Source organism: Tenrec ecaudatus, chromosome 8 (assembly GCF_050624435.1).
Source record: "Tenrec ecaudatus isolate mTenEca1 chromosome 8, mTenEca1.hap1, whole genome shotgun sequence".
Classification (NCBI taxonomy): Eukaryota; Metazoa; Chordata; class Mammalia; order Afrosoricida; family Tenrecidae; genus Tenrec; species Tenrec ecaudatus.
The window spans coordinates 118,201,972-118,226,100 of NC_134537.1; the positions used below are offsets into that span (position 1 = coordinate 118,201,972).

Here is a 24,129-nt window from a genome sequence, read left to right on the forward strand (position 1 = left end):
ATTGGCTCTTCTGTCTCAAAAGTTTGCCGGCCCCTGTATTGACGCTCATGAGAGTTTGCCTCCCATATTATCTATTGACAAAAGCCTCCAAGTTCATTTGCAGTTGAAGACACATTATATCTTAGGTTGTGGCTTAGAGCTCTGACAAAAGCCAAAGACTAAAAAATTAAAATGCATGGCTAGAAAATGGAGCAGCATAACATTTGCCTTAGGCGCCAATGACAGTAAGAAAAATGGTAAATTTTCTGATTCTGGAACATGAGCTCTGCCAAAATACTGCCATTGAGAAAAAACCCTGAAATTTAGGGGGAATGTTTATAGATTGAATGGTAATCAAGATAGCCATGCATTAGTAAACGTGTAAAGCTACCCTCTTATTTAAAGGTTGACAGTACATGTCTTTTGGTTTTGATTTGTACTCTGAAATACTATCCAGCATCAGGAATTTGAGGGTTTGTTTCCTTTCAGTATAGACCTGTATCTGCCTCCTTTCTCTTCCCTACCTTTCCTAATTTTTGAACAAGAAATTTGAATTTTTCTGTCATTTTTAGCGAGAGTTTGCTCAGGGGGATTGATAGTTTTTTTAGGAATGAATTCAAATTATTTTCCTGTTTATGGTGATGCTGAAGAGTAATTTCTTTTCACATATTATCCCAGCAGAAATGGAAGGGTTGATGATAAGAGATTAAGGCATTCTTTGGGGATGGGGGTGGGGGTTAGGATGGACTGGTATAGAATTATGACATTTTGAAAATGATTAATAATATGTAACAGAATAAATATTGGAATGCATTTTAAGATGACTGTAAAATGAGAAATAGCTTAGGATTATAATAAGCAACAATCTGTCCTATAGAAACATGTCTTAAGTGTTCTGCTAAATGAATGGGTAGATTGTTAAAGACAAAAAGGTGAGCTGGCGCGATTTGTTCATATTTATTTGCAAACTGGTTTATCTACTAAACAGGTGTTTGTGTTAAGAAATTCATAGACATTTTTCAGTCTGAGAACTTGGCTGTGCGTTAAGTAACACTAGGGCAATCCCTTTCACAAGAACAGTTTCAGGCATTGGTGTTACTAAAAGTGCAAAAGGGAAAGGTGACAAACCTCAAAATGCTAGGGAACTGATGCCAGAGAAGAAATACTATCCCAGACTCAAATTGTCCTCCAAGGGCACACTGCACAGTATTAACTTAGGAAGTCTTTAAATGAGGCTTTCTTATTGTTCATTTCCCCTTTATTTCCTTTCCTTGAGTTGCTGTCACTCTTAAATGTATGTGTATACATCCATAAGGGTAGAATTACATGTAATTTGCTTTAAAAAGATACTTTCTCAGTGTTTTTCTTTCTTCCTAATTTCTTACAAACCTGTTCATGGATTACATGTGGTGGCTGTTAATATTTATATTAAAGGAATTGACAAATCCTCTTTTTTACTATTGACAGCTCACAATTCAACAGTTTTGAATCTTGACCACCCATCCTTTGCCTTACGTTGCTGATGTAGATTAAAATTAGTCACTCAGTGTGTCAATGCTGACTCGCTGACCCCTGTGGGTTTTTGAGATTATAATTGTTCATAGACGCAGAAAGTCTAGTCTTTGTTATGGGAGCTGCTGGTCGTTTCAACCATGTGGATCGCAGCCCAATGCGTGACCATAATATCACCAGGGCTCCTTAGATTAAACAAAGAACTTCTATTTAGGGCTTTTAAATTTTAGTCTTATTTCCTGAGTCAGTTTATATGTTAAAAAGAAAAAAATTGAACAAGCTGTAATCTCTCGTCTTCAAGAATAAAATGCTTTTAGTGTATTATTTGATTTATATATTTTTTCCTATTGGAAATAATTTCTATTCTTGTAATTTTTTTAAAAGAAAGGTAGTTATTTTATTGATTATTGTGTGTTCTTATTTTTCTTCAGTTTTCAAAATGCTTTTTCTTTGAGTTTCCTATCATTTTAATTAGGGCGGTGTTTCCTGAAGTGGGTGATGCTGCCCAGTGTGGGTAGGCTAGATCTGTCTAGGGAAAAAAAACAGGTTCACTGCCATCAAGTGGGGTCTAACTCAAAGCAGTAGAACGGGATAGAACTGTTCCTGTGGCTTTCTGAGACTGTAACTCTTTACAGGCGGAGAAGGCCTCATCTTTCTCCCATGGAACTTCTGGTGGTTTTAAACTTCTGACCTTGCAGTTAGCAGCCCACCTCATAACCGCACCACACCAGGGCCCCTTTGGAATAATCCAGAGGGGCTGCTACCTACACTTTTTCCTGGACTGTCCATTATAGTGCAAAAATCTCTTAAGTGCCAGGGAGTGCCAAGTAGTTTTTCAGAAAAGGATAGTAGGCCACATAAGTTTGGAAAACAACATAGATTAGAGGCACTCAGAAAGTTTAATGATAACCACTTTTGTAGTTTTACTTAGAAACCTTTTAATAGAAATAGCATTTGTAAAAAAGCTTTTACACACCATCCTGTGTGATCATGAGGTATCGATAGGATCAGGTATTGAGCATCAAATAATAAAAATATAACATTGTGATTGAGGGGGAGTGCGGAGGGGAGACCCAAAGCCCATCTGTAGGCAATTGGACATCCCCTTACAGAAGGGTCGTGGGGAGGAGATGAGCCAGTCAAGGTGCAGTATAGCACCATTGAAACATACAGCTTTCCTCTAGTTCTTTATTGCTTCCTCTCCCCCACTATCATGGTCCCAATTCTCCCCTTACAAATCCAGGTAGACCAGAGGATGTACATTGGTACAGATAAGAACCAGAAACACAGGGAATCCAGGTCAGATAAACCCCTCAGGACCAATACTGAGAGTAGTGATACCAGGAGGGTAAGGGGAAGGTGGGGGAGAAAGGAAGAACTCATCACACAGTGATCTCCTGCCAGGGGGATGGACAACAGAAAGTGGGTGAACGGAGACATGGGTCAGTATAAGACATGAAAAAATAATAATTTATATATTATCAAGGGTTTGTGAGGGAGGGGGAGTGTAGGGGAAGGAGGGGGAAATGAGCTGATACTAAGGGCTCAAGTAGAAAGAAAATGTTTTGAGAATGATGATGGCAGCAAATATACAGATGTACTTGACAGTGGATGTGTGGATGGATTGTGGTAAGAGTTGCATGAGCCTTCAATAAAATGATTGGGGAAAAAAGCTTTTAGTTATGTGGCATGAACAAGTTATTTTTAATAATTGAGTACAGATAAGACTAATAACTTATGCTTATTACTGATGGATTATCTAGAGTTACTTTTTTCTCCCCTGTTTATAGATAGTTTATATTTTCTTTTTATAGCTGCATGAAAATGAACATTAAATATTTTGGTAGGTACCCTCCCCGCGCGCCCCCCCCCCGCAATTTTGGGCTCTCACAAAAGTTTAAAGGTACAATTAAGAGGATTTTATCAGGGAATATTATGCAATAAGTGCCCCAATTCAACAGACGAGGAAAATAAAACAGCTGCTTACTTTAAAGTAAAGAAATAGACATGATGCCCCTCAGTGACTAAGGGCGATACATGGGACAGCACCGGAGATACAGTGTGGGAATTGCACCTGACCTGATCCCACCACACCGAGGCAAAGCACTGGGGGAGTGCAGTGGAACAGCAAGGGAATGGAGTGGCAAGGTCCCCAGGGAATGCTGAAAGTGGACTTTGGGGCCAGGGCGTGGTGCCCCAACAGACTGGACTGGAAAACGCTCCTAAGGGCCAGCAAACTATCCTTGAACGAACTACAAGCCTTTCTTTTGTGGGGAAAAAAAAGTAAAGAAATAATAATAAAATTAAATTTAAAATCTAATTAGAATTAAGAAGCAAAAAATTAACATTTCTTTGGAACCCTTTGTTCTTATCTTAGCAGTTGATAATTACCATGATGTATTTCTTATTTTAGGTGTAGTATTTTTAAAATTTTATTTTTGGGATTTTAAGTATCCTCGTTGATTAATATTCTCTCTTGAACTTTCTTCCTGGAATTTATTCCGATTGATTTTCTTTAATCTTTTGATTCTTAAATCACTGTAGGGTAGCCTTATCACAATTGTATTCATAGAAAGACTTTAATTTCCTAGGAAAGTCTTAATTCCCACCAAGTGGCTCTATTCTGTCCTTGTTGTGTAGCATCTGTTATTCTTTCTACTTACCTCCATGCTCTCTTTAGAGGTCTTTCCACATGTAGTATTTATTCTGTTAGAAGAGTGGGGTGGGGGTGGGGGATTGCAGTTTTATCTGAGATTCAGAGCGGAAAACAGCCTTGTGACTATGGCATACTCTGAGATGATTCGATGTTCTAGAACTGTTTAAGTCCATTTTATGAACTATTTGATTTTACAAGAAAAGCATTTATTTCATTGACTACTCATTGTTTTTCTAAACCCTCTTTTACCTATTCTCAGCTCTTAGAAAATGTATAAGCTCTTTATATTATATAACTTTTATTTGTTATTTTCATCATTTTTAGTTTTATTTATATGGGTTATCCATGTCTCCCAAATAGACTCTGTTTCTTCAGGATACCAATTATGTCATTTGTGTCTTGTGTTTAAACTAATCCCAGGTACAAGTAGTAGGTAGTGAGTTTGGAGGCTGACTCACTGCCGTGGAATCAATACTGACCCATAGAGTGATCCGGTAGGACAGGGTAGAGCTATCCCTGTGAGTTTTGGAAACTGTAATGTTAGGGGACTAGAAAGCCCATCTTTCTCTCACTGCGCAGCTGGTGCTTTCTAACTGCCAACCATGTGGCTCGTAACCAACTCATTAACACTACTCCATCAGATCTCTAGAGGCAGACAATATGGTACAAATAATACTACACTAGAACACAGGAAAATAGAATTTCCCATAACTGTGTTATTGGATAAGTCACAGCCCTGTATTTATTGGGTTTGTAGTTTTCTCACCTTTTATTTGAAATGACTGGAGTGCATATTGTCTGAAGTATTTTTTAACCTGTAAAAATGTATTTGAACCCCTGAATAACTATTAGAGGAATTTAGTTTTCTGCAAGTAAATTTATGAAACTCTGGATTCCATGCCTAAGTTGTTTTATTTCTACACTAAAAATTATAGTAGGTGAAGGTACTAAAAGGAAATTAAATAAAAATGTGCTTGAAGGGTAGATGTAGACCTGGTAATACTTAATATTTTAAGAAATATTATTTCTGAATTTTTAGTCTTTGTACAGTCTTATTGGCATATTTTAAATTTTTAATAGTTTTTGTTAATTATTTTTGCCCCCAACTCTACCTTACTTATACCCAATCATGGTTTTTGTCCCACTCAATATGGCTCACCTTTGAGGAGTATAGATTGTGAGATGTTATTTATAACTATAAATAGTTATTCCCTCACCCCACGTTTTTTCAAGATAGAGTCTTCAGATAAACTAGAAACAAGAAGATACATCTTGTTAAGGAAATGTCACTTGTATAGGATGAGAGAAATGAATGGTTTATTTGATAGGGGACTTTAGTTTATTAGAAATGCAGACACAGAAGACCTTCCAATAAGGAGTAGCTTAAGTCAGATAGGGTCTCTCATGAAGTGTAGAGATAGTCCAGAGTAGATAGCAATGACTAGGTGCCTCTTGAGTACATCACATAGTATTCTACTTCCTATTTGATCTTCCTTTGAAAATTGCATTCTGTGCTAGGTAACTAGTTGTTTAGTTAACTGATTTTATTGATGGCAATTCACATTGTACAGTTGTATCACAATGACTTAGTCTTACTCGTGATACTGAGTACTTGTAGGGTTAAAGAGTTTTTTGCCTACCATAGGTAAGCGATGTTACCCAGAAGTAAATTTCTCTTGAGCCACCTGGGTTTTCTGTAATTTGTTCAAGAATAAAAGGAGCCTGGGGGAAGGAGGTCAGTGTATTTCTACTCTGAAAATCAATTACTGAACTTCTTTATTCTCCTTAGTAACTTTTGAAGAGATTCATTTAAAATCTACATAACCCTAACTAATATTGGAAGATAATGTCGACATAAAATTGATTAATTATAATAAATGTTCCAGGTTGATGACAAACCTCATTTTATTTTAAAATTTATAAAGATATTAGTTGAAATTAGTGAACTTTAAAAGGTTTTTCCAAACACATCAATGATGAAAATAGCATTATGTACATTTACATACATAATCTGGCTTAAAGTTTTTAAAAATTATTTTGTAGATACTAAAATGTGTCTTTTTGCTTAATTCACTTTTTCTTGTGGGATTATATTTTGAATAATTTTAAGATTAGTATTTAGCATTTGATAGTTTTTCATAAGTAGTACTTAAGCTATTCTCCTACTTTTAATGCAAAATGATAACCTAGCTGTGGAAGGAATTTGGAAAATTTTACTTCTATTTGTGGCCTCACATTCAGCTCTTTGGGCATATTCAAGAGAAAAGATACCATATGTACTCAAGTACAAGCCGAGCTGTATATCAGCTGAAGCACCTAATTTTACCACAAAAACTGCGTGTAAAATATGCTAAAAAACACAGCTTATATACGAGTATACACAGTAATAATGAAATCTCTCTAGTGATACAATGAGGGAAGGTCGGGGGAAAGGGCAGAAACGGGAAACTGACTATAATGACCGATGTATAATCCCTCCCTCCCCAAGGGCAAACAACAGTAAAGTGGACGAAGGGAGAAAGTGGGCAGTGTAATAAGTGCAAATAATAATAACTTATCAGAGGTCCATGAGGGTGGGCGTGGGAGGGAAAAAAGGAGCTCTGATACCAAGGGCTCAAACAGAAAAAAAATATTTTGAAACTGATTGTAACATATGTACAAATGTACTTGATGCAATTGATGTATGGGTGGTTATAAGAGCTGTAAGAGCCCCGGATTTATTAAAAATTTTAAAATAAATGAAATCTTTGACACTTTATATGTGCACTTCATATTTATATTCATGATTGCACTAAAACCTATTTACATAAGATTATCATTTGAAATGTTTTTAAAATTTGATCTTTATTAAAAATGATAAAAAGTTCTGACATGAGTTTGTTTTCTGGAAGAGTGTGTGTGTACAGTTTTAAACATCACTTCTAGGTGTAAAGCAAGACGTGTCTTCACATCTGGTCTTAGACTTGCAGGGCACTAACCAGGTATATTTTGCTTTCACATTTATGTAGAGTCTGGATCTTTTGTGTGTGTGTGTGTGTGTGTGTGTGTTCCCATTTACTGTCTTAACAGTCTCATCTTTCTTTGTGAAGCTTTTAATTGGAATTTCTCTTCATGCTAGAACATTTTTTAAGGTGTTTCATCATGAAATTAGCTCTTACACCATGATAAGGCTACTGCTGGGTCATTGTTCAAGTCCACTGGAACTATGTCTAGGACTGTGTATTTAATGCTAATTTATTATTATCCATTAGTCAGATAGAAGTGTTGTTGGTCTTCTTTTCCAGGCTAGGGATCCTCAGCAGGAGCCTATGGAAGAGATAGAAAATTTGAAGAAACAGCATGATTTGTTGAAAAGGATGTTGCAGCAGCAGGAGCAGTTGAGAGCTCTGCAGGGACGACAGGCTGCTCTCCTGGCTCTGCAGCATAAAGCAGAGCAGGCCATTGCTGTGATGGATGATTCTGGTATGACACAGTCTTAGAATCTTGTTTTTATAAGCAAGGCTCAATGAATAATGGTGTCTTGCACAAGTAGATGCTTGTTATTAGCTCAGCAGTTCTTGACTGTTGTCTAGTTTAGAAACCTACATGTGAGGCTTATCTTATCCTGTGCTTTTCTCTGGTTATGCAGAAAAGGCCACAGAAAGAACCTCTGACCATCAGACTATACCGGGCAGACAACCAGCGCATTCTCCTTTTCATCAGAGAGAACCTGTAAGAGGTAAAAAGGACTGGCTGCAGGGGTTTTTGTACCTCAGACTGATAAGAGTTCTGGACCCTTTTATTCATCTTTTGGCTTTAAAAAGATTTAATTAATGTAGAATTGTTGCTTGTCCCTCAAGAAAGGGTTAGAGTTAAACCTTTGGAGTGATGCATCCATTTAGAGAACATTAGTGACTTCTGGGATTTCATTTAGACCCTCAGTTACATATGGTAGCTCCCTGGAACTACACTGATCCCATACTGTTGTCCTGAGACTCATAAACAGTCCTCGCTTCCTCCTTTCTTCATGCTACTTATGTCATTTAGGTAAAAATGTTTTGAATTCTTTAGTATCGAGTTAAATTTTGTAGTTTCATTACTTTGAACCCTGTTTAATTTCTCATTAAGTTGAAAATAAAATAGTTACTTACTAAAACTCAATAAAACAGTCTGTCACCACCCTCCTGGCCTAATAACTTTTCTCCTCTTGGACACTCCATTTTTGCCACTGGGGTTGAGTTCACAGAGATGATCCTCATTTGACCCTCCTGCCCACACCTCCTTCTGGCCTGGATCATTATCACCTAATTTATAAAGAATTTTATGACTTTGAAATAACTTAGACTTTGTAAAAGTATGTAGTTAATAGTGTATTATTAACAGTAGTAATCACATTTTGGTATATCGCCCTTGTAAAGTGTAAAGTATCATTAGCTTTTAGACTTATATTGAAGATATAAATAACTTAGAAAACAAATATAACATCATAACTAGTACTAGTTTAGTGATAAACCTTCTGAATATTTTCCAAGTTTGGAAAATTAGATTTGAAAGTCTTTTCTTAGCTGCTTATGCTAATCGTGTATTTACATTTATATCACCTCATTTGATCATACGGAATTTCAGTTGAGTAACTAGAGCTTTCATTCTTATTTTATAGAGAAGGAACTCTTAATATTCTAGGAACTCTGCTGGGTTGTGGGTTAGGCTGCTGAAAAGCCAACAGTTGGAATCTTCCTGCTGCTCTGCAGGAGAAAGATGAGGCTTTCTGCTCCTGTAAAGATGTACAATTTTGGAAGCCTAGAGGTGAAGTTCTCTTTTGCCCTAGAGGGCCACTGTGATCAAACTCAACTCTATGGCAATGAGTTTGGAGTTTTATTTTCGATTTAGATCACTCCTGTGTGATTTTTAATATTAGGTAAATTTGCCCTTACCTTGAAACAATTGAACCAACCCATATTTGCAACAGATTCATTATAATCACCTTCACTTGCTGTTCTTGTTGCACAGAAAACAAAAACCAAAAAAACCCACTGCTTTTAAGTCAATTCCAACTCATAATGACCCTGTAGGGCAGAGTGTAACTGTACCTCTGGGTTTCTGAGATTGAAAATCTTTACAGAAGCTGACAGCCTCATTTTCCTCCCATTAAGCAGCTTGTGGTTTGAACCACTGACCTTGTGGTTGGTACCCCACCGTGCCACTAGGGCTGCTTTCTTGCCTTAGACTAATTCTTACTGCCATTTGAGTCCATGCTGACTCATAGCCACCCTGTAGGACAGGGTAGAACTGCCCCTGTGAGTTTTCAAAACTGTCACTCTATATGGGAGTAGAAAGCTCTGTTTTTCCCATGGCAGAGTGGCCAGTGGTTTTGTACTGTTAACGGTTTATAGAAGTAGAAAGCCGTGTCTTTCAGCCCAGTGCATAACCACTATGCCATCAGGGTGCCTTTTCTAGCATTAAGGAAAGGCTAAATAACATCTTTATGCACCTGTTAAAACTTAACCTACAAATTCTTAAAGATATAGTAATAGATCTCATTCATACCCGAGCACTATCTGTACTGATAAGAAACAGAATTACAATGCCTACCTTTCTGGTACAAAGGGAGGCTTCAAAAGTTCATTGAAAAATTCCATTGTCTTTCTATTCCATATTTCTATGAACTTTTTGAAGTCCTCTTGTGAGCAAAAAAAAAGTATGCTTGTAATGGGAAAGACTATTCCTTTTACCTTAGCGAAGTTGTATGTTAGGTATCTGGATTGTAATTTCTTTGTTTGCAACATCAGAGTTTGAACTCGGTAACCAGGATGTCATCCAGCCCTGGAATTCTAAGTCTGCTTTCTTGGTGGGGAAAGCTGGAATTTTTCTTTATAACAAATCCAGTTTGGAGCTTGTTTCCCTTGGAGAGAGAGAGATTTGGGAGTGTATATAATGGTGAGTTGTCAGAATAGTAGAGCAGCTATTGATAACAAAGTTATCAGAAAACTACTTTAGAAATATGAAGCCTTTTATTTTAAAAGAAGATAAAGGAGAGTCATTTGTATCACAAGCAACTGTTTCAATAAATTATCTGTCCTGTGTGGTTTGGCAAACCACACTATGTCCCAGCTGGATTTGGTTACTGCTTGTTTTTTTATACAGTTTTATGGAATTAAGCCATGTTCATTTGTTTAGTGTCAATATCTGCTTTTGCCCTACAGTGTCGGTTGTAACAGAAACTAACCCTCAAAGTTTAGCATACTTAATCCCTGATCATTGTAGAAAAAACTTGCCAGTCACTGTACTAAGACGTTAACTTCTGTTGGGATGAGGTGAAACTTGAGCCCTGTCACAATCTGCTGTGCTTTTTCAGGCTAATATTTAGCCTCCTGTTTAGCCCCAACCTAAGACTTGTAATCAGAGGTGTATTACCCAATAAGGAAGATAAGTGCAAGCGTACTTGTGCTTATTTACTAATCTGTCGTTAACAATTACACATGTCCTCAACACATCTCAGACGATTCTTTGTCTTTTTCTTATTTAAACCCACAGCATCGTCCTGTGGAAGCAAAGCCTTGCAAGCGTCCATTTATTTTTAGGTTAGATGGAAACATTTCAGTAAAGGGCTGGTTGGTGGGTAAATCAGAGTGTTAACCGGCTTCAAATTTTGTTAAGCTTTCATTTTCTTGATTCCATTTATGTCTTCAAAGTTTAATTTTAGCATCTCAAATAGAAAAGTATTTACACGAAAGTTTGTTTCAATGATTGTTAACTTTTTTCTAGTTGTGACAGAAACTACAGGTAGTTTATCAGGAGTCAGTATAACATCTGAATTAAATGAAGAATTAAATGATTTGATTCAGCGTTTTCATAATCAGCTTCGAGATTCTCAGGTAATTTAATTTCTTTAATGTAATTGGGATATCTAGAACAGTTTTCAAATATACATAAATCACCTGGCCTGATTATTTTAAAAATTCAGATTGTTAAATCGGCTGGGGGTCTACATGCTATTTGCAGGTTTGAGGTAGGCTCCCCCATGTAATTGTAGTGAGTGCTACAGGTCTGGGGTCTGTACATTGACAAACACGATGCTAAAAGAAAGTATACTTTGAATGAATTGATTAATATCATTCTCCTCTGTCTGTTACTAGATAACACATTGTTTTCCTCTGAAAATTGTTGATGATCATAATTATTTCAGACTTCGGTTTAAATATGTCCTTGTAATTTGCTAAGAATTTTAAAAAGGTTTTTACGTTTAATTTTGATGGTTAATAAGCATTGTAATCTTATGACCTTGTAAATAATGCATATTTTTAACCTGTTGGGTGTTAAGGATGTATAAGTATTTATTAGTAATGCCTCCATGGAAATGAGTATATTGAAAAAGATGTGTTGCCCCATGTCTTCTTTTTTTTTTTTTTAATTTTTTTTATTTTAACAATTTATTGGGGCTGATACAATTCTTTTCACAGTTCATACATATACGCCCCATGTCTTCTTAACCGAGTGAAAGAGAATGTAGTAAGCTCTTTGGAGAGTAATTGAACAATCTATTATATACATGAAAGGACTTCAGAAAGTGTGTGGGGGAAAAAACTCATGATCTTTCCCTCCTTTTTGCCCCACAAACTTAATGTGTCCTGGCATTTTAAAAATGAAAGGGCGAGATTGCCACTTTTATACTTTAGCATTTCATGTTTCTTCTCTTTTTAAAGCCTCCGGCTGTTCCCGATAATAGAAGACAGGCAGAAAGTCTTTCATTAACTCGGGAGGTTTCTCAAAGCAGAAATCCATCCATGTCAGAACATTTACCTGATGAGAAAGTCCAACTTTTTAGTAAAATGAGAGTGTTACAGGAAAAGAAACAAAAAATGGACAAATTGCTTGGAGAACTTCACACACTTCGGGATCAGCATTTAAACAATTCTTCGTGTAAGTAAATATGGCTTTAGTTGTTATGGAGACTGTAAATGTTAGAGAGATTCAGAAAGTTTTGGGAATTTTTCATTCTTCGGGTCTAGGACTGAACTCACTTCCAAGGCTGTTTGCAGTCACACAATAGACAAACAGTAACTTCGAAGGAGTTACACACTCCTTAGGATAATCGGCCATTTGAGACTTTTTTTAAATGCAGCATTTATTAATAAGAACTATGTTCAGATTAGTCAGGGGAGTAGGAGAAACAGAAATAAGAAACACACGAAGGAAATGGATGAAAGTAAAATCCTCAGATCCATTTGCAGGGTCCCCTTGTAGATTAAGCCTCTGTCCATAGTTGAGAATTGTGAGTAGCCCTGTTATCAGACAGTGTGTTGGAAACTGGATTAATGCAGATGTGATTAGGTTAAAATGTAACACTTTATCATTTTTTCCCTTTTAAATATTCATTGCTTTTTTTCTGTATATATAAATCATTTTATTGGGGGTTCTTAGAGCTCTTAAAACAATCCATTAAAAAAAATCCATTAATTTATTGCCTTTTTTTTTCAATTGAAGTTTTTTCCTGTTTTATTTTATGATTATTGTTGTTGTTTTGCCTCTGTTTTGTATGTTTTTCTGTGCAAGAAATCCAGGATAGGTAAATCTACAGAGCTAGTAACTAGATTGGTAGTTTCTTAATTTATGGCAGGGGAGGCTAGAGCCGGTAGAATGGGGAACTAATAAAATGAATACCAAAAAAAACAAACAAACACACAAATCTGGCTAGACCAGAGTGTGAATACTGGTACAGATAAAAGCTCTTGACACACAGAATCCAGGACAGATAAACCAAACCCCTCAGGACAAATAATAGAATAGCGATGCCACGAGGGTAGGGAAAGGTAGGGGGAGAGAGTGGAAACCAATCGCAATGATCGATGTGCAACCCTCCACACCTGGGGGACCAGTAACAGAAATGTGGGTGAAGGGAGACAGCAGACAGTGTAAAATAAGAAGATAAAAATAATTTATATATTATCAAGGGGCCAAAAGGGTGGAGGGTGGGAGAGGGAGGAGACAAAAAGGGAGCTGATACCAAAGGTTCAAGTGGAAAGAAAATGTTTTGGAAATGTTGATGTCATCACATGTGCGTGATAAAATTGATGTATGGATTGTTAGAAGAGCTGTGAGAGCCCCAATAAAATTATTTTAAAAATATTTTAAAATAGATTGTGGTTATGATTGCACAACTTTTAATAAGAAACTATTGAATTTTATTTTACATGAGTTATATGTCTAAACTTTTAAAGGGTATATCTAGGTCTGTCTTGAAGTATATCTGTCATAGGATGATATCTATAGCCTACAAGGAAGTCCAGTTAATACAACTATTACTCAAATTTATGTACCAACCATTAAAGCTAGTGATGAGAAGAAATGTACAAATTTCTTCAGTCTGAGCTCGATCAAATAGGTAATCTAAATGCATTAATGATTATTGACACTTGGCCTGCTGAAGTTGGAAACAAAGAACAATAATTGGACAAGATGGTTTTGTAGCTAGAAATGAAGCTGTGGGTACCGCATGGTAGAATTTTGCAAGACCAATGACATCTTCATTCATAGCACATACCTTTTCAATATAAATGGTGACTGTATTTGTGGACCTTGCCAGAGGGAATACACAGGAATCAAATTGACAGTGAGGAGAGACTAGAAAGAAGCTCAATATCATCAGTCAAAAACCTACTGTTCACTCTGTTCTTTCCAGCCCCGTGTCTTTGTAAAGAAAAGGCAAGGGATAAAAGCGGCGTCTCTGGTCCCTAATGTATATTCTCTAGCCATATTATTTTTACTCTCCATAAATGCCTTTTTCCTGCTTAAAAATGTATTCCTTATTGTTCCCTGACTTCTCGCTAGTCTCCTCCTCCTCCAGCGTACCATCCTAGTCTCTGTCTCTCTCACAAACATGAACTCAACTAAGGAAAATTCCAAAATGAAACGTGTTTAAGGCCTAGAAGCAGTTTTGAACACCGAAAGAAAGCATTTTGTCATTTCCTGCTGGGAAAAAGTTAAATAACATCAAAGGGTAGAATGGTTAAAGAATAGAGTTAAGACACTACTGGAGACTAGTTGTAGTAATTGTGGCATTAGAAATGAATAATAATGGTCTGTGGGAAAGAGAGAAGACAATAGTTTTGAAAGAGTGAGTTAGATAACTGCTAAGATTCTTAATCTGTATTACTTGCCCTAGAAGGCATAATTTGTCTTTGGCAGATGTATGGAGTAGAAAAGTAATTAGAATTTGGTTCAAAGTCTATAGAGAATCAACTATTATTTAACTAGAAAATTTTATTAGACTAGTATTCCATTGTTATGCATGTACATACCACAAGTCACTAATACTTTTGCTTCAGCTTGGAGCCCAGATATTTTTTCCTCCGGGTTTGTGTATTTGGAATACGCAAAAGGATTATTAGCCAGGGCTGCTCTGTAAAGATAATACTCACTGTGAATGTATATTATACATAGTGGTCTAGGTCAGTTATCCTAGAACCAAGTTTATGAGAGCTCTTCGAATTGCTCCAGCAAGAGATGATGTCATAACTATTGTCAATTTGGTACCTGTCCTTTTTTCTTCTTTGCTTTCTGTTTTTAACGCAGACTAGAATGTAAAAGTGATAGAATCTGAAGGGGGATAAAACATAGAGTGCCAACATCTCTTCTTCATACATTTTGATGTGTTTCATTGTGGTACTTGGGTGTTGTATCTTGAATTTCTAAGGTTTTAAGTCTACCTAATTGAAGATGTCTGTGATACCCAAGTGGTGCCTGACATCATGTTTGTTTGGTCCTGGTTGGAAACTAGTTGTTTTCTATCTTCGTAGTTGTGCCTTCTTCAGCCTCCCCTCAAAGGAGTACAGATCAAAGAAGTCCATCGACAGCTCCCTCTGCCCCTGGCGCCTTGGCAACGGTTGTGAATGGAGAATCCAATAGCCTCACATCTTCTGTTCCTTATCCTACTGCTGCTCTCGTTTCTCAGAATGAAAGTGAAAATGAAGGGCATCTAAATCCAACTGAAAAACTCCAGTAAAACATTTTTTAAAACATTGTTTACATAGAATTTAAGAATGGGGTTAGATTGCATATTTGACTTTGTATTAAAGATTTTGGAGAAAGTTACTTATGATGGATGCATTTTAAATGATAGGAAAGATGTGCATGTGTCTTTGATTTGTTTAAAAGAAATGTGACATAACAGGTAATGTCTGTGCACTAGCATTTTATTCTGCTTTTTTCAGGTAAAAAAAAAAACAACCCAGAAATTGCTGAAGCTACAGTGAAAATATTTCTATACTCAAATGAATTAGAGGCCAGGTTCTAGGATTAGACAATCCTGAAATTATATCATGACTGTGGGGCTTAGGTCAAATGTCTCATCTTCGGCCTCTATTTCACTGTTAAATAGGGATAATAATCTACTTAATTTGTGAAGGCATTTTAAGGATTAAAAGCATTTAGCATGGTTCCTGCATTTAGTAAGAGTATAACCAACATAAATTGTAGCTTTTGATAAGCATATTTTATAGAACTCTATGGTGCGGACAAAATGGGAACCCTCTAATAATGCTTAGTTATGTACTGAATTGGCTATAGGATTTACATCGGATATTTAGTACTTTGCTTCTTTGATAGATACTAAGAGACTTAGGAATATTTTTGACATTAGGTTTTATGCTTTTTAGAATCTGTATCTCCTTAAAATGCATAGAATCTGTATCTCCTTAAACTGAAGAAATCCTGGCAGCACAGTGGTTAATAGTGCTCAGCTGCTAACCAAAAGGTTGGTAGTTCAAACTCAGCAGTCTCTTCTCAGGAAAATGTGACACTCTGCTCCTATAAAAACTGCAGCCTCAGAAACACTGTGAGACAGTTTTATCCTGTCTTGAAGGATCATTGTGAGTTAGAATTGTCACCAAGCAGTAGCATTTTGGGTTTTATTTTTTTTAAGTAAATAAATTGAATTTGGTTTTTTTCCCCCCATTTTCCGTACCACAAATAAGAAATTGGAATAAAGAGGTTTCAAATAATCCATACTTAAAATTAAACTTATTTTGTAGGATACATTCCTGGATATTAGATCAAGTCCAAATTTTATTTGTATTCCTGCTGTATAATATGGTAATAGCATGTTTATGTTGTTAAAATGGACATAAATATTATATATTTGATGTGTTTCTTTTTCAGGAAGTTAAATGAAGTCCAAAAGAGATTGAATGAACTAAGAGAACTGGTTCATTATTATGAACAAACATCAGATATGATGACAGATGCTGTAAATGAGAACACAAAAGATGAGGAAACTGAAGAGTCAGAATATGATTCTGAGCCAGAAAATTCTGAACCTGTTACTAACATTCGGTTAGAATCATTGTTTATTTTTAATCAGGGTAATCTTACCTGTCTTCTTAGAAAAAAGCACCCTTAAAATTTGTATCTATTCTCTGAACAAATAGTGAAATATTGAGTGCTAGTAGTTTAGTACACTTGTTCATGTGATAAAATACAAGTGAATCCAAAGGAGCTTAGTAATTTTCTGTTTGTATATTTCTAGGTGTAATTATTTTTAGTTGTTATATTTTAACATTTCCAAATAGCATACATGCATACACTAACATTTTTTTGGTTTATTTGAATTTAAATTGGGAAATAGCCAATATTGTTGTTTGTTTCAAATTATTTGATCAGCAGTGTTGTTGTAAACCTTTAATAGTTTCACTCTTTTTTTTTTCTGTTAGAAATCCTCAGGTAGCTGCCACTTGGAATGAAGTAAACTGTAATACTAATGCACAGTGTATTTCTAATAATAGAGATGGGAGACCATTTAATTCTAATTGTGAAATTAACAACAGATCTGCCACCAACATAAGAGCTCTAAACATGCCTCCTCCTTTAGGTATGATGGACTATATTTATAAATAGTTGTGCCATATTACTTTTGGGAAGCGGAGTTTCATTAATACTTTACAATGTATCTTTAAAATTTTAATTTTGATGCTTTGTGTGTTCAACAGACTGTCGATACAATCGAGAGGGAGAACATGGGATTCACGTTGGACAAGGTGAGGATGAGGATGAGGGCGAAGATGGAGAAGAAGTCAGTGGAGCTTCATTATCCAGTCATCGCAGCAGTGTGGTTGATGAGGTTCCAGAGGATGCTGAATTTGAGCATAAGATCAATAGACTTATGGCGGCAAAACAGAAACTTCGACAGTTACAAGATCTTGTTGCGATGGTACAGGTAAAGATTGTTTCTTGGGGAAAAAAATCTCAATTTGTCAAATTAATAAAGTTTTAAAGTCAGACATGTCTATATGCTTAATAATTGGTATATATTTATTGAGTTACCACTCTTTGCCAGGCTTAAACACACGCCATGCATCAGAGATCGGCACGTGACTTCTGTTAAAGGGCCACTATATAAGTTTTGGACTCTGCAATCATAATTATCAGACAGAAAAGCAGCCATCAAGAGAATATGAACATGGCTGCATTTCAATAGAAGTTCATTCACATCAGTGTATTGTAGCTTTTTTTCACGGTATTTTGGAGGATTTTTCATTTCAGCATACAAGTAGTTACACATCAATATGTAGATGACTAATAAAACATACTGTATATGTCTATACAGTATATGCAGCTCTTTAACTGCATCAGAGTATCAAAGGACTATCATTTAATTAACCCAACATCCTATATGTTTTCTTTTTCACTATTTAGAAATACTACTTCATTTTACACAGGTAAAGCGGCCTCTGTACATTTGGTGAATAAGAGAATTGAAATCGCTGTCAAAGTGTATAAAAAATCTTAGTTTTAATGCCTACTGTTTACATGCTTGAAATATAGATTGCTTAATTTGGATTGGACTGTTGGTTTTAGGATATTGAAGGGAAGGGACAAGAGATTTGAAACACAAATATGCAAACACCTCTAAACATTAATGTGTGTGTGTGTGTGTATATATATATATATATAATACTTTTACTGGTGGCTCTTATATTTCCTATCACAATCCATACATTCATTCATTGTTTCAAGTACATTTGTCCATCTGTTGCCATCATTTTCAAAGCATTTTCTTTCTACTTGAGTCCTTGATCTATATCAGCTAATTTTTTCTCCTCCCTCTCCCTCCCTCCCTTCCTTATGAACCCTTGATAAGTTAGAGATTATTATTTCCATATCTTAAGTCATCATCTGTCACCCTTCACCCACTTTTCTGTTGTTCGTCCCCTTGGAAAAGGGGTTATATGTTGATCCTTGTGATCAATTCCCCCATTCTCTCCCCAGCTTCCCCTTATCCTCCTGGTATCTGTATTCTCATTGTTGGCCCTGGGGGATTTATCTATCCTAGATCCCAGTGTTGCGGGCTCTCATCTGTAGCAGTGTGCATGCTCTGGTCTAATCCGATTTGTAAGGTAGAATTGAGGTCATGATAGTCTTGGGGGAGGAAGCATTAAAGAACTAGAGGAAAGTTACATGTTTCATTAGTGCTACACTGCACCCAGACTAGCTCGTCTCTTCCTTGTGACCCTTCTGTAAGGGATGTCCAGTTGTCTACAGATGGGCTTTGGGTCTCCATTTCATCCCCCCTTCCCCCACCACTTTCACATTGGTGTGATTTTGTTCTGGGTCTTAGATGCCTGATACTTGATCCCATCAACACCTTGTGATCACACAGGCTGGTGTGCTTCTTTCATGTGGACTTTGTTGCTTCTGAGCTAGATGGCCGCTTGTTTATCTTCAAGCCTTTAAGAACCCAGACACTATATCTTTTGATAACCGGGCACCAGCAGTTTTCTTCACCATATTTGCTTATGAAATGTGCATATTTTTGTTTCTATATTACAAGCATATCTATCGCTAGAATTATGGGAGTAGAAAATACTGTCTCCCGAAGAGAGGCTGGTGGTTTCAAACTGCTGACCTTTTGATTAGTAGCCCAACCTATAACCACTATACTCCCATTAATGTCAATTGCTTTTTTAGCTTATTCCATTTTCAGTTGCTCAGGCATCTATTTTCAGTATTTTCCATTTTTATGTGGAAATGCACCATGATCTATTCTCTTCTCTCTTTTTGGCATGCCAGTTCTTCCCGTCAATTCCAGCAATGGACTAAGTAAATTTTTATAGTCATAAAAATAGTAGAATGTCTACAAACTTAAAATCAGCTAGAGTTTTATAATAAAGATCAGCTCTACCTTTTTAAGTTTTATTAAAATAGTATTTTCAAATATTGACATTTTGGTTGTGTTTAAAGAAAGATTGATTCCACATGAGTATGTAAAGTTCAGAAAATGCACTTTGTTCATCCCATTGTTCAGTTTTACAGTACATTGATCACAACAGAAGATGAGGATGGTAAACCCTTTGTAAGATAGGAACTTTGGTAATTTTTCCAGCAGTGTTTGCGGATCTGAGAGGAAATGTTTGCATTATCTTTTTTTTAACTTTGTAATTGTAATTTTGGTTTAAGTATGTAGAGAAAATCTGTTTTCTGTTAAGCATTTTATACAGGCTTTCATTTTCTTTTGTATTGTGAGCATTAGCATTTTTTGCTCCAAAGTGAGGAAATGAAACATTAAAGCAGAGGAAGAATCAATGGGCACTGATTATTTCAAGTTGCTTATATGAATGTTATATCTTGCAAAAACGTACTTAATACCAAAAGCACATTCTTCCCAAAACTCAATTCACCACCATCAAGTCAATGCCGACTCATTGGCCCTATAGGACGGAGAAGAACTGCCCGTGTGAGTTTCCGAGATTCGAACTGCTTACAGGAGTAGAAATCCCTGTCTTTCTCCCATGGAGAAGCTGGTGGTTTTGAACTGCTGACTTTTCAGATATCGTAGCCCAACCCACAATTACTATGCCATCATGGCTGTATTACATGACATTGTTCTGAGCTTCCCAACTCCGAATTATAGATCTTCATTTCCTCCATACAGCTTTATTTCATTATATTTTAAGGTAACATAACTTAGGATCTGGTCAGGGTAAGAAAAGGCTACTTAATTTCTGTCGATTCTCATAATTGACAACTCAAATTTTAAATGTGTTGGTTTTCATTTTAGCACTTTATTTCTTGCCACTGGCAGAAAGATGAACTTCATTGTTCACTAGAAACCATATGCATTTTCTTGTGATTTAGTTCTTTACATACATCTTAAAGGGAAGGATTTATTAAAGATATAAATTGGATAATGTCTTTAGATATCGAGATTATGTTATTGTGTTAATGCTGTTGTAGGATGATGAAGCTGACCAAGGGGTGATCTCAGCCAATCCTTCAAACCTTGATGATTTCTACCCAGCAGAAGATGACGCAAAACAAAATCCAAATAACACTCGTGAAAATGCCAATAAAACACAGAAAGATGTTGGAGTAAATGAAAAGGAAAGGTATATTATGCTTTTGACCTTCATTTAATAAATATCGAGTGCCTTTCAGAGAGAAGGTGGTCAACTACCAACTATATTGTCTTGCTTAATACAGTTGTTATTATACATGGATGTAATTATTGTCAATTTAATTGTAGAGAGAAATTTTATGAGGCTAAACTACAGCAGCAACAGAGAGAGCTCAAACAATTGCAAGAAGAAAGAAAGAAACTGATTGAGATTCAAGAGAAAATTCAAGCGTTGCAAAAGGCATGTCCTGACCTACAGGTAGGTAATTATGAAACAATTTTTTTGCATTTATCTGAATAACAGATATATAAACCTGACTAGCCTGTGAAAGTATTCTTCATCTTCCAGTACGGATATGTCAGACTTATTATACTAATTTTGTGTTCAGTGCATTAACTGTGAAATAGATAAGTGTATGTATATATATATATATATATAGCTTTAGATCATGAAAGAGTAGATAGGAATTGAGTCTGATTATTTCTATGCCTTTGCTTGTTAGACTGGTTAACCACAGAGTTAGAACTTGAGAATTTGCAATTATTTATATTAAAATACTCTGGATGTAACAATTTTGCACCAGTAATTTGATGATGTACTTGCTTGTTATTTCATAATGAAGTCCTTAAGTCGTAATGAATTTCTTAAGGAAATTAATTAAAATATCATTGTATTCTTTGACTATACTCACTCAAGGGGATGTCAAAAAGCTCATGGAAAAATTCTATCTTTTCATTTATGGAAAAATTACTTTGCTACATACTAGAAGTCCCGTATATGTTGAGTCAAACTAAACAAGTAATGTTTCAGTTATTTTCCTTCAAGTAATCAATGTCCGTTATCACTTGCTTTAATTTTTCCATTTACTCAGATCCCAATATTTTTAATACAAAAGGTAATGAAAATGTGTAATGGAAAACTGATTTTACCCAAATCACAATAAAAAGGTGTTTTTTTTTATTATAAAAATATATCCTCTCAGATCTACAAACACGCTAAAATACCAAGCAAAAGTTCATGTCTTACTAGAGTAGATTTACATCTTTTGTTGACTTTAGTGTACTGTAAAACTAGGGATAGGCGAAGAAACACTGCATATCCTGAAAACATTTGTCTAAGTAAACTATATAATCAAACTTTTTCTGTAGACAACTGAAACATCAGTGGTAGGAAATACTATTCTAACAGAACCTTAAAAAGTTATAGCTGATCATTTTTATGAACATGTTCAGCATATCTTAAAGTGAAAGAACTCAAAAAATTCAAACCTGATAAGATTTTATGAACAATATATTGGATGATGCAGGAAGTGTCAAAAGGGGAATACATAGTCACTGTACCATGAAGAACTAGTTGCCATTTCAACCATTTCAGAGGTAGCATATGATAAAAAACCAATGGTACTGAAGGAAGAAGTCCAAGCTGCCGTGAAAACATTAACCACAAACAAAGCTCCAGGAATTGATGGAATACCAATTGACATGTTTCAGCAAGCTGATGAAGCCCTTTACTCATCTAGGCTTGAAAATTTGGAAGGCAGTTATTTGGCCATCTGACCGGAAGAGATCATATTTGTGCCTATTCCAAAGAAAGATGCCCCAATACTCAGATTATCAAATAATGTCATTGATAACACATGCAAGAACAATTTTGCTGAAAATCATCCAACAGCAGTTGCAGCAATACATTGACTAGGGAACTGCCAGAGGCTCTGGAGAGACCAGTCCCTAGAGGAGGACATCATGCTTGGTAAAGGCAGCAGAAAAGATCCAGGCCCTCAACAAGATGCATTGACAACAGAGACTGCAACAGTGCACTCAAGCATAAAAACAACTGTGAAGATGACCAAGGACCAGGCAGCATTTTGTTCTGTTTTACATAGGGTCACCAACTTGGTGTCACTTAACAACAAACAGCCTTTTCGTGGCCTAGTTGTTTTGTGTTGGACTGCTAACCGTAAAGTCAGCAGTACAAAGCCGCCACTAGTTACTCTCAGGAGAAAGGCAGCGCTTTCTACTCCTATAGAGTCACAGTCTCGGAAACCCACAGGGGCGGTCCTGCTTTGCCCAATAGGGTCTCTCTGTGCCAGAAGATTTTATGGCAGTGAGTTGGATTTTGGGGGGCGTGGGGTAGGGTTGAGGTCCTTTGACATTAAAATGATTGCCTTTATGATATTAACGTAATTGTTTTAATTTCAAATAATAGTTTTTACCAATCTTTTTTCAGCTGTCAGCTACGAGTGTGGGTAGTTGTCCCATCAAAAATTATCTGCCAGTTGTTACTTCAACTCCAACTGTTCGTGAAAATGAAAGTAGTACAAGCAAATCCGTATTTCAACCTGAAGACGCTTCAGTCGTAGATAATGAGGTATTGACTATTGTACCTTAATGTTTTTGAGTTCGTCTTACAGTCAAAGCAAGGAAGTGGAAAAATTGTGAAATAAGTTTTTAAATAGTAATATGTTTTGTGTCTTATAAGTTGCCAGAAAGAAAACAATTTTTTCTAAAAAGTAACAGTTCGGTTATATTTTCAAAATAGTCTTGTTCATTACTAGCAAATATTTGTCAGAATTCTAAGAAACCGTTGGCAGCAAATAGTAATCATTTCAGTTAGAAAGGCCTAGCATTTGACATTTAATTTACATGGCATTTTCTACATTACACATGAAGTACCTTTGCTTTTTTTTTTCATTAAGTATTAATGATTGCCTAACTTTTTTCCTTCTTAGTTGTTACTTTTAAAGCTAAAGTAATTCCAAATGTTTGCATATCTCAAACTCTGTTGTTATTTTTGTTTTTCTAAACTCTTTGTTTTTGGAAAATAGCTCTGGTCAGAAATGCGAAGACATGAAATGTTAAGGGAAGAGCTGCGGCAGAGAAGAAAGCAGCTAGAAGCTCTGATGGCTGAACATCAGAGGAGGCAAGGGCTAGCTGAAACTACATCTCCAGTTGCTGTTTCAGTCAGAAGTGATGGATCTGAGAACTTGCGCACTCCTCAGCAAAGCAGAACAGAAAAGTAAGTTGATTAAATGTGGTTTTGTCATCTACTATCTAACTTGAAAGAGCCCTGGTGGTGTAGTGTTTATGCATTGGGTTGCGATCCACCTGGTTGGCAATTTGAAACCAGCAGCTGCTCTGAGGAAGACAGGGCTTTCTTGTCTTATACACCTGTATAGTCTCGGAAGCTCACAGGGCAGCTCTTCCCCGTTCTTCTGTCGCTATGAGCTGACAGACTCGTGGCGGTGAGTATGGTTTTTAAGTTATTTTTCTCTACACTGCAGCACACATTTTCTGTCTCATTGAGGCCCGCTTTGTAGTATTGCTTTTGTGACTCAACTGAATCCAGTGTCTGTTCTAACTTTACATAATCTCAATATATCTGTTTTGTTTTTTTCTCTTGTTTTACAAAAAATTCACTGGCGTTTGACATGGAATGTAGATGGTCTCTTTTGTATAAGCTTTGTTTTTTTAGGATTAGTTTTAAGCATGTCTCGTTAAAAATTGCTTCTTCTTATGTACTACCTTTTCTATCAGGCCAGAAATAAGCACTTGTCTGTTTTCACCTGTATTTTTAAAAATCATTTTATTGGCATATAATTCACATGTCAGGCAATTT

General features: G+C 36.1%; 1 protein-coding gene across 5 annotated transcripts in view; it reads left to right on the forward strand.

Moving 5' to 3' along the window:
* PCM1 (pericentriolar material 1) overlaps positions 1-24,129 on the forward strand; it is a 90,373-nt gene that overhangs the window by 16,603 nt on the left and 49,641 nt on the right. For all 5 annotated transcript variants that reach the window (XM_075556781.1, XM_075556783.1, XM_075556782.1 and 2 more), the window contains 12 exons: positions 7,432-7,609; positions 7,776-7,865; positions 10,892-11,001; positions 11,830-12,046; positions 14,923-15,124; positions 16,283-16,456; positions 16,834-16,991; positions 17,110-17,336; positions 20,354-20,505; positions 20,643-20,772; positions 22,741-22,881; positions 23,339-23,529. In XM_075556781.1, coding sequence (XP_075412896.1) covers positions 7,432-7,609; positions 7,776-7,865; positions 10,892-11,001; positions 11,830-12,046; positions 14,923-15,124; positions 16,283-16,456; positions 16,834-16,991; positions 17,110-17,336; positions 20,354-20,505; positions 20,643-20,772; positions 22,741-22,881; positions 23,339-23,529 — 1,970 coding nt within the window. The remainder of the gene's footprint in view (positions 1-7,431; positions 7,610-7,775; positions 7,866-10,891; positions 11,002-11,829; positions 12,047-14,922; positions 15,125-16,282; positions 16,457-16,833; positions 16,992-17,109; positions 17,337-20,353; positions 20,506-20,642; positions 20,773-22,740; positions 22,882-23,338; positions 23,530-24,129) is intronic.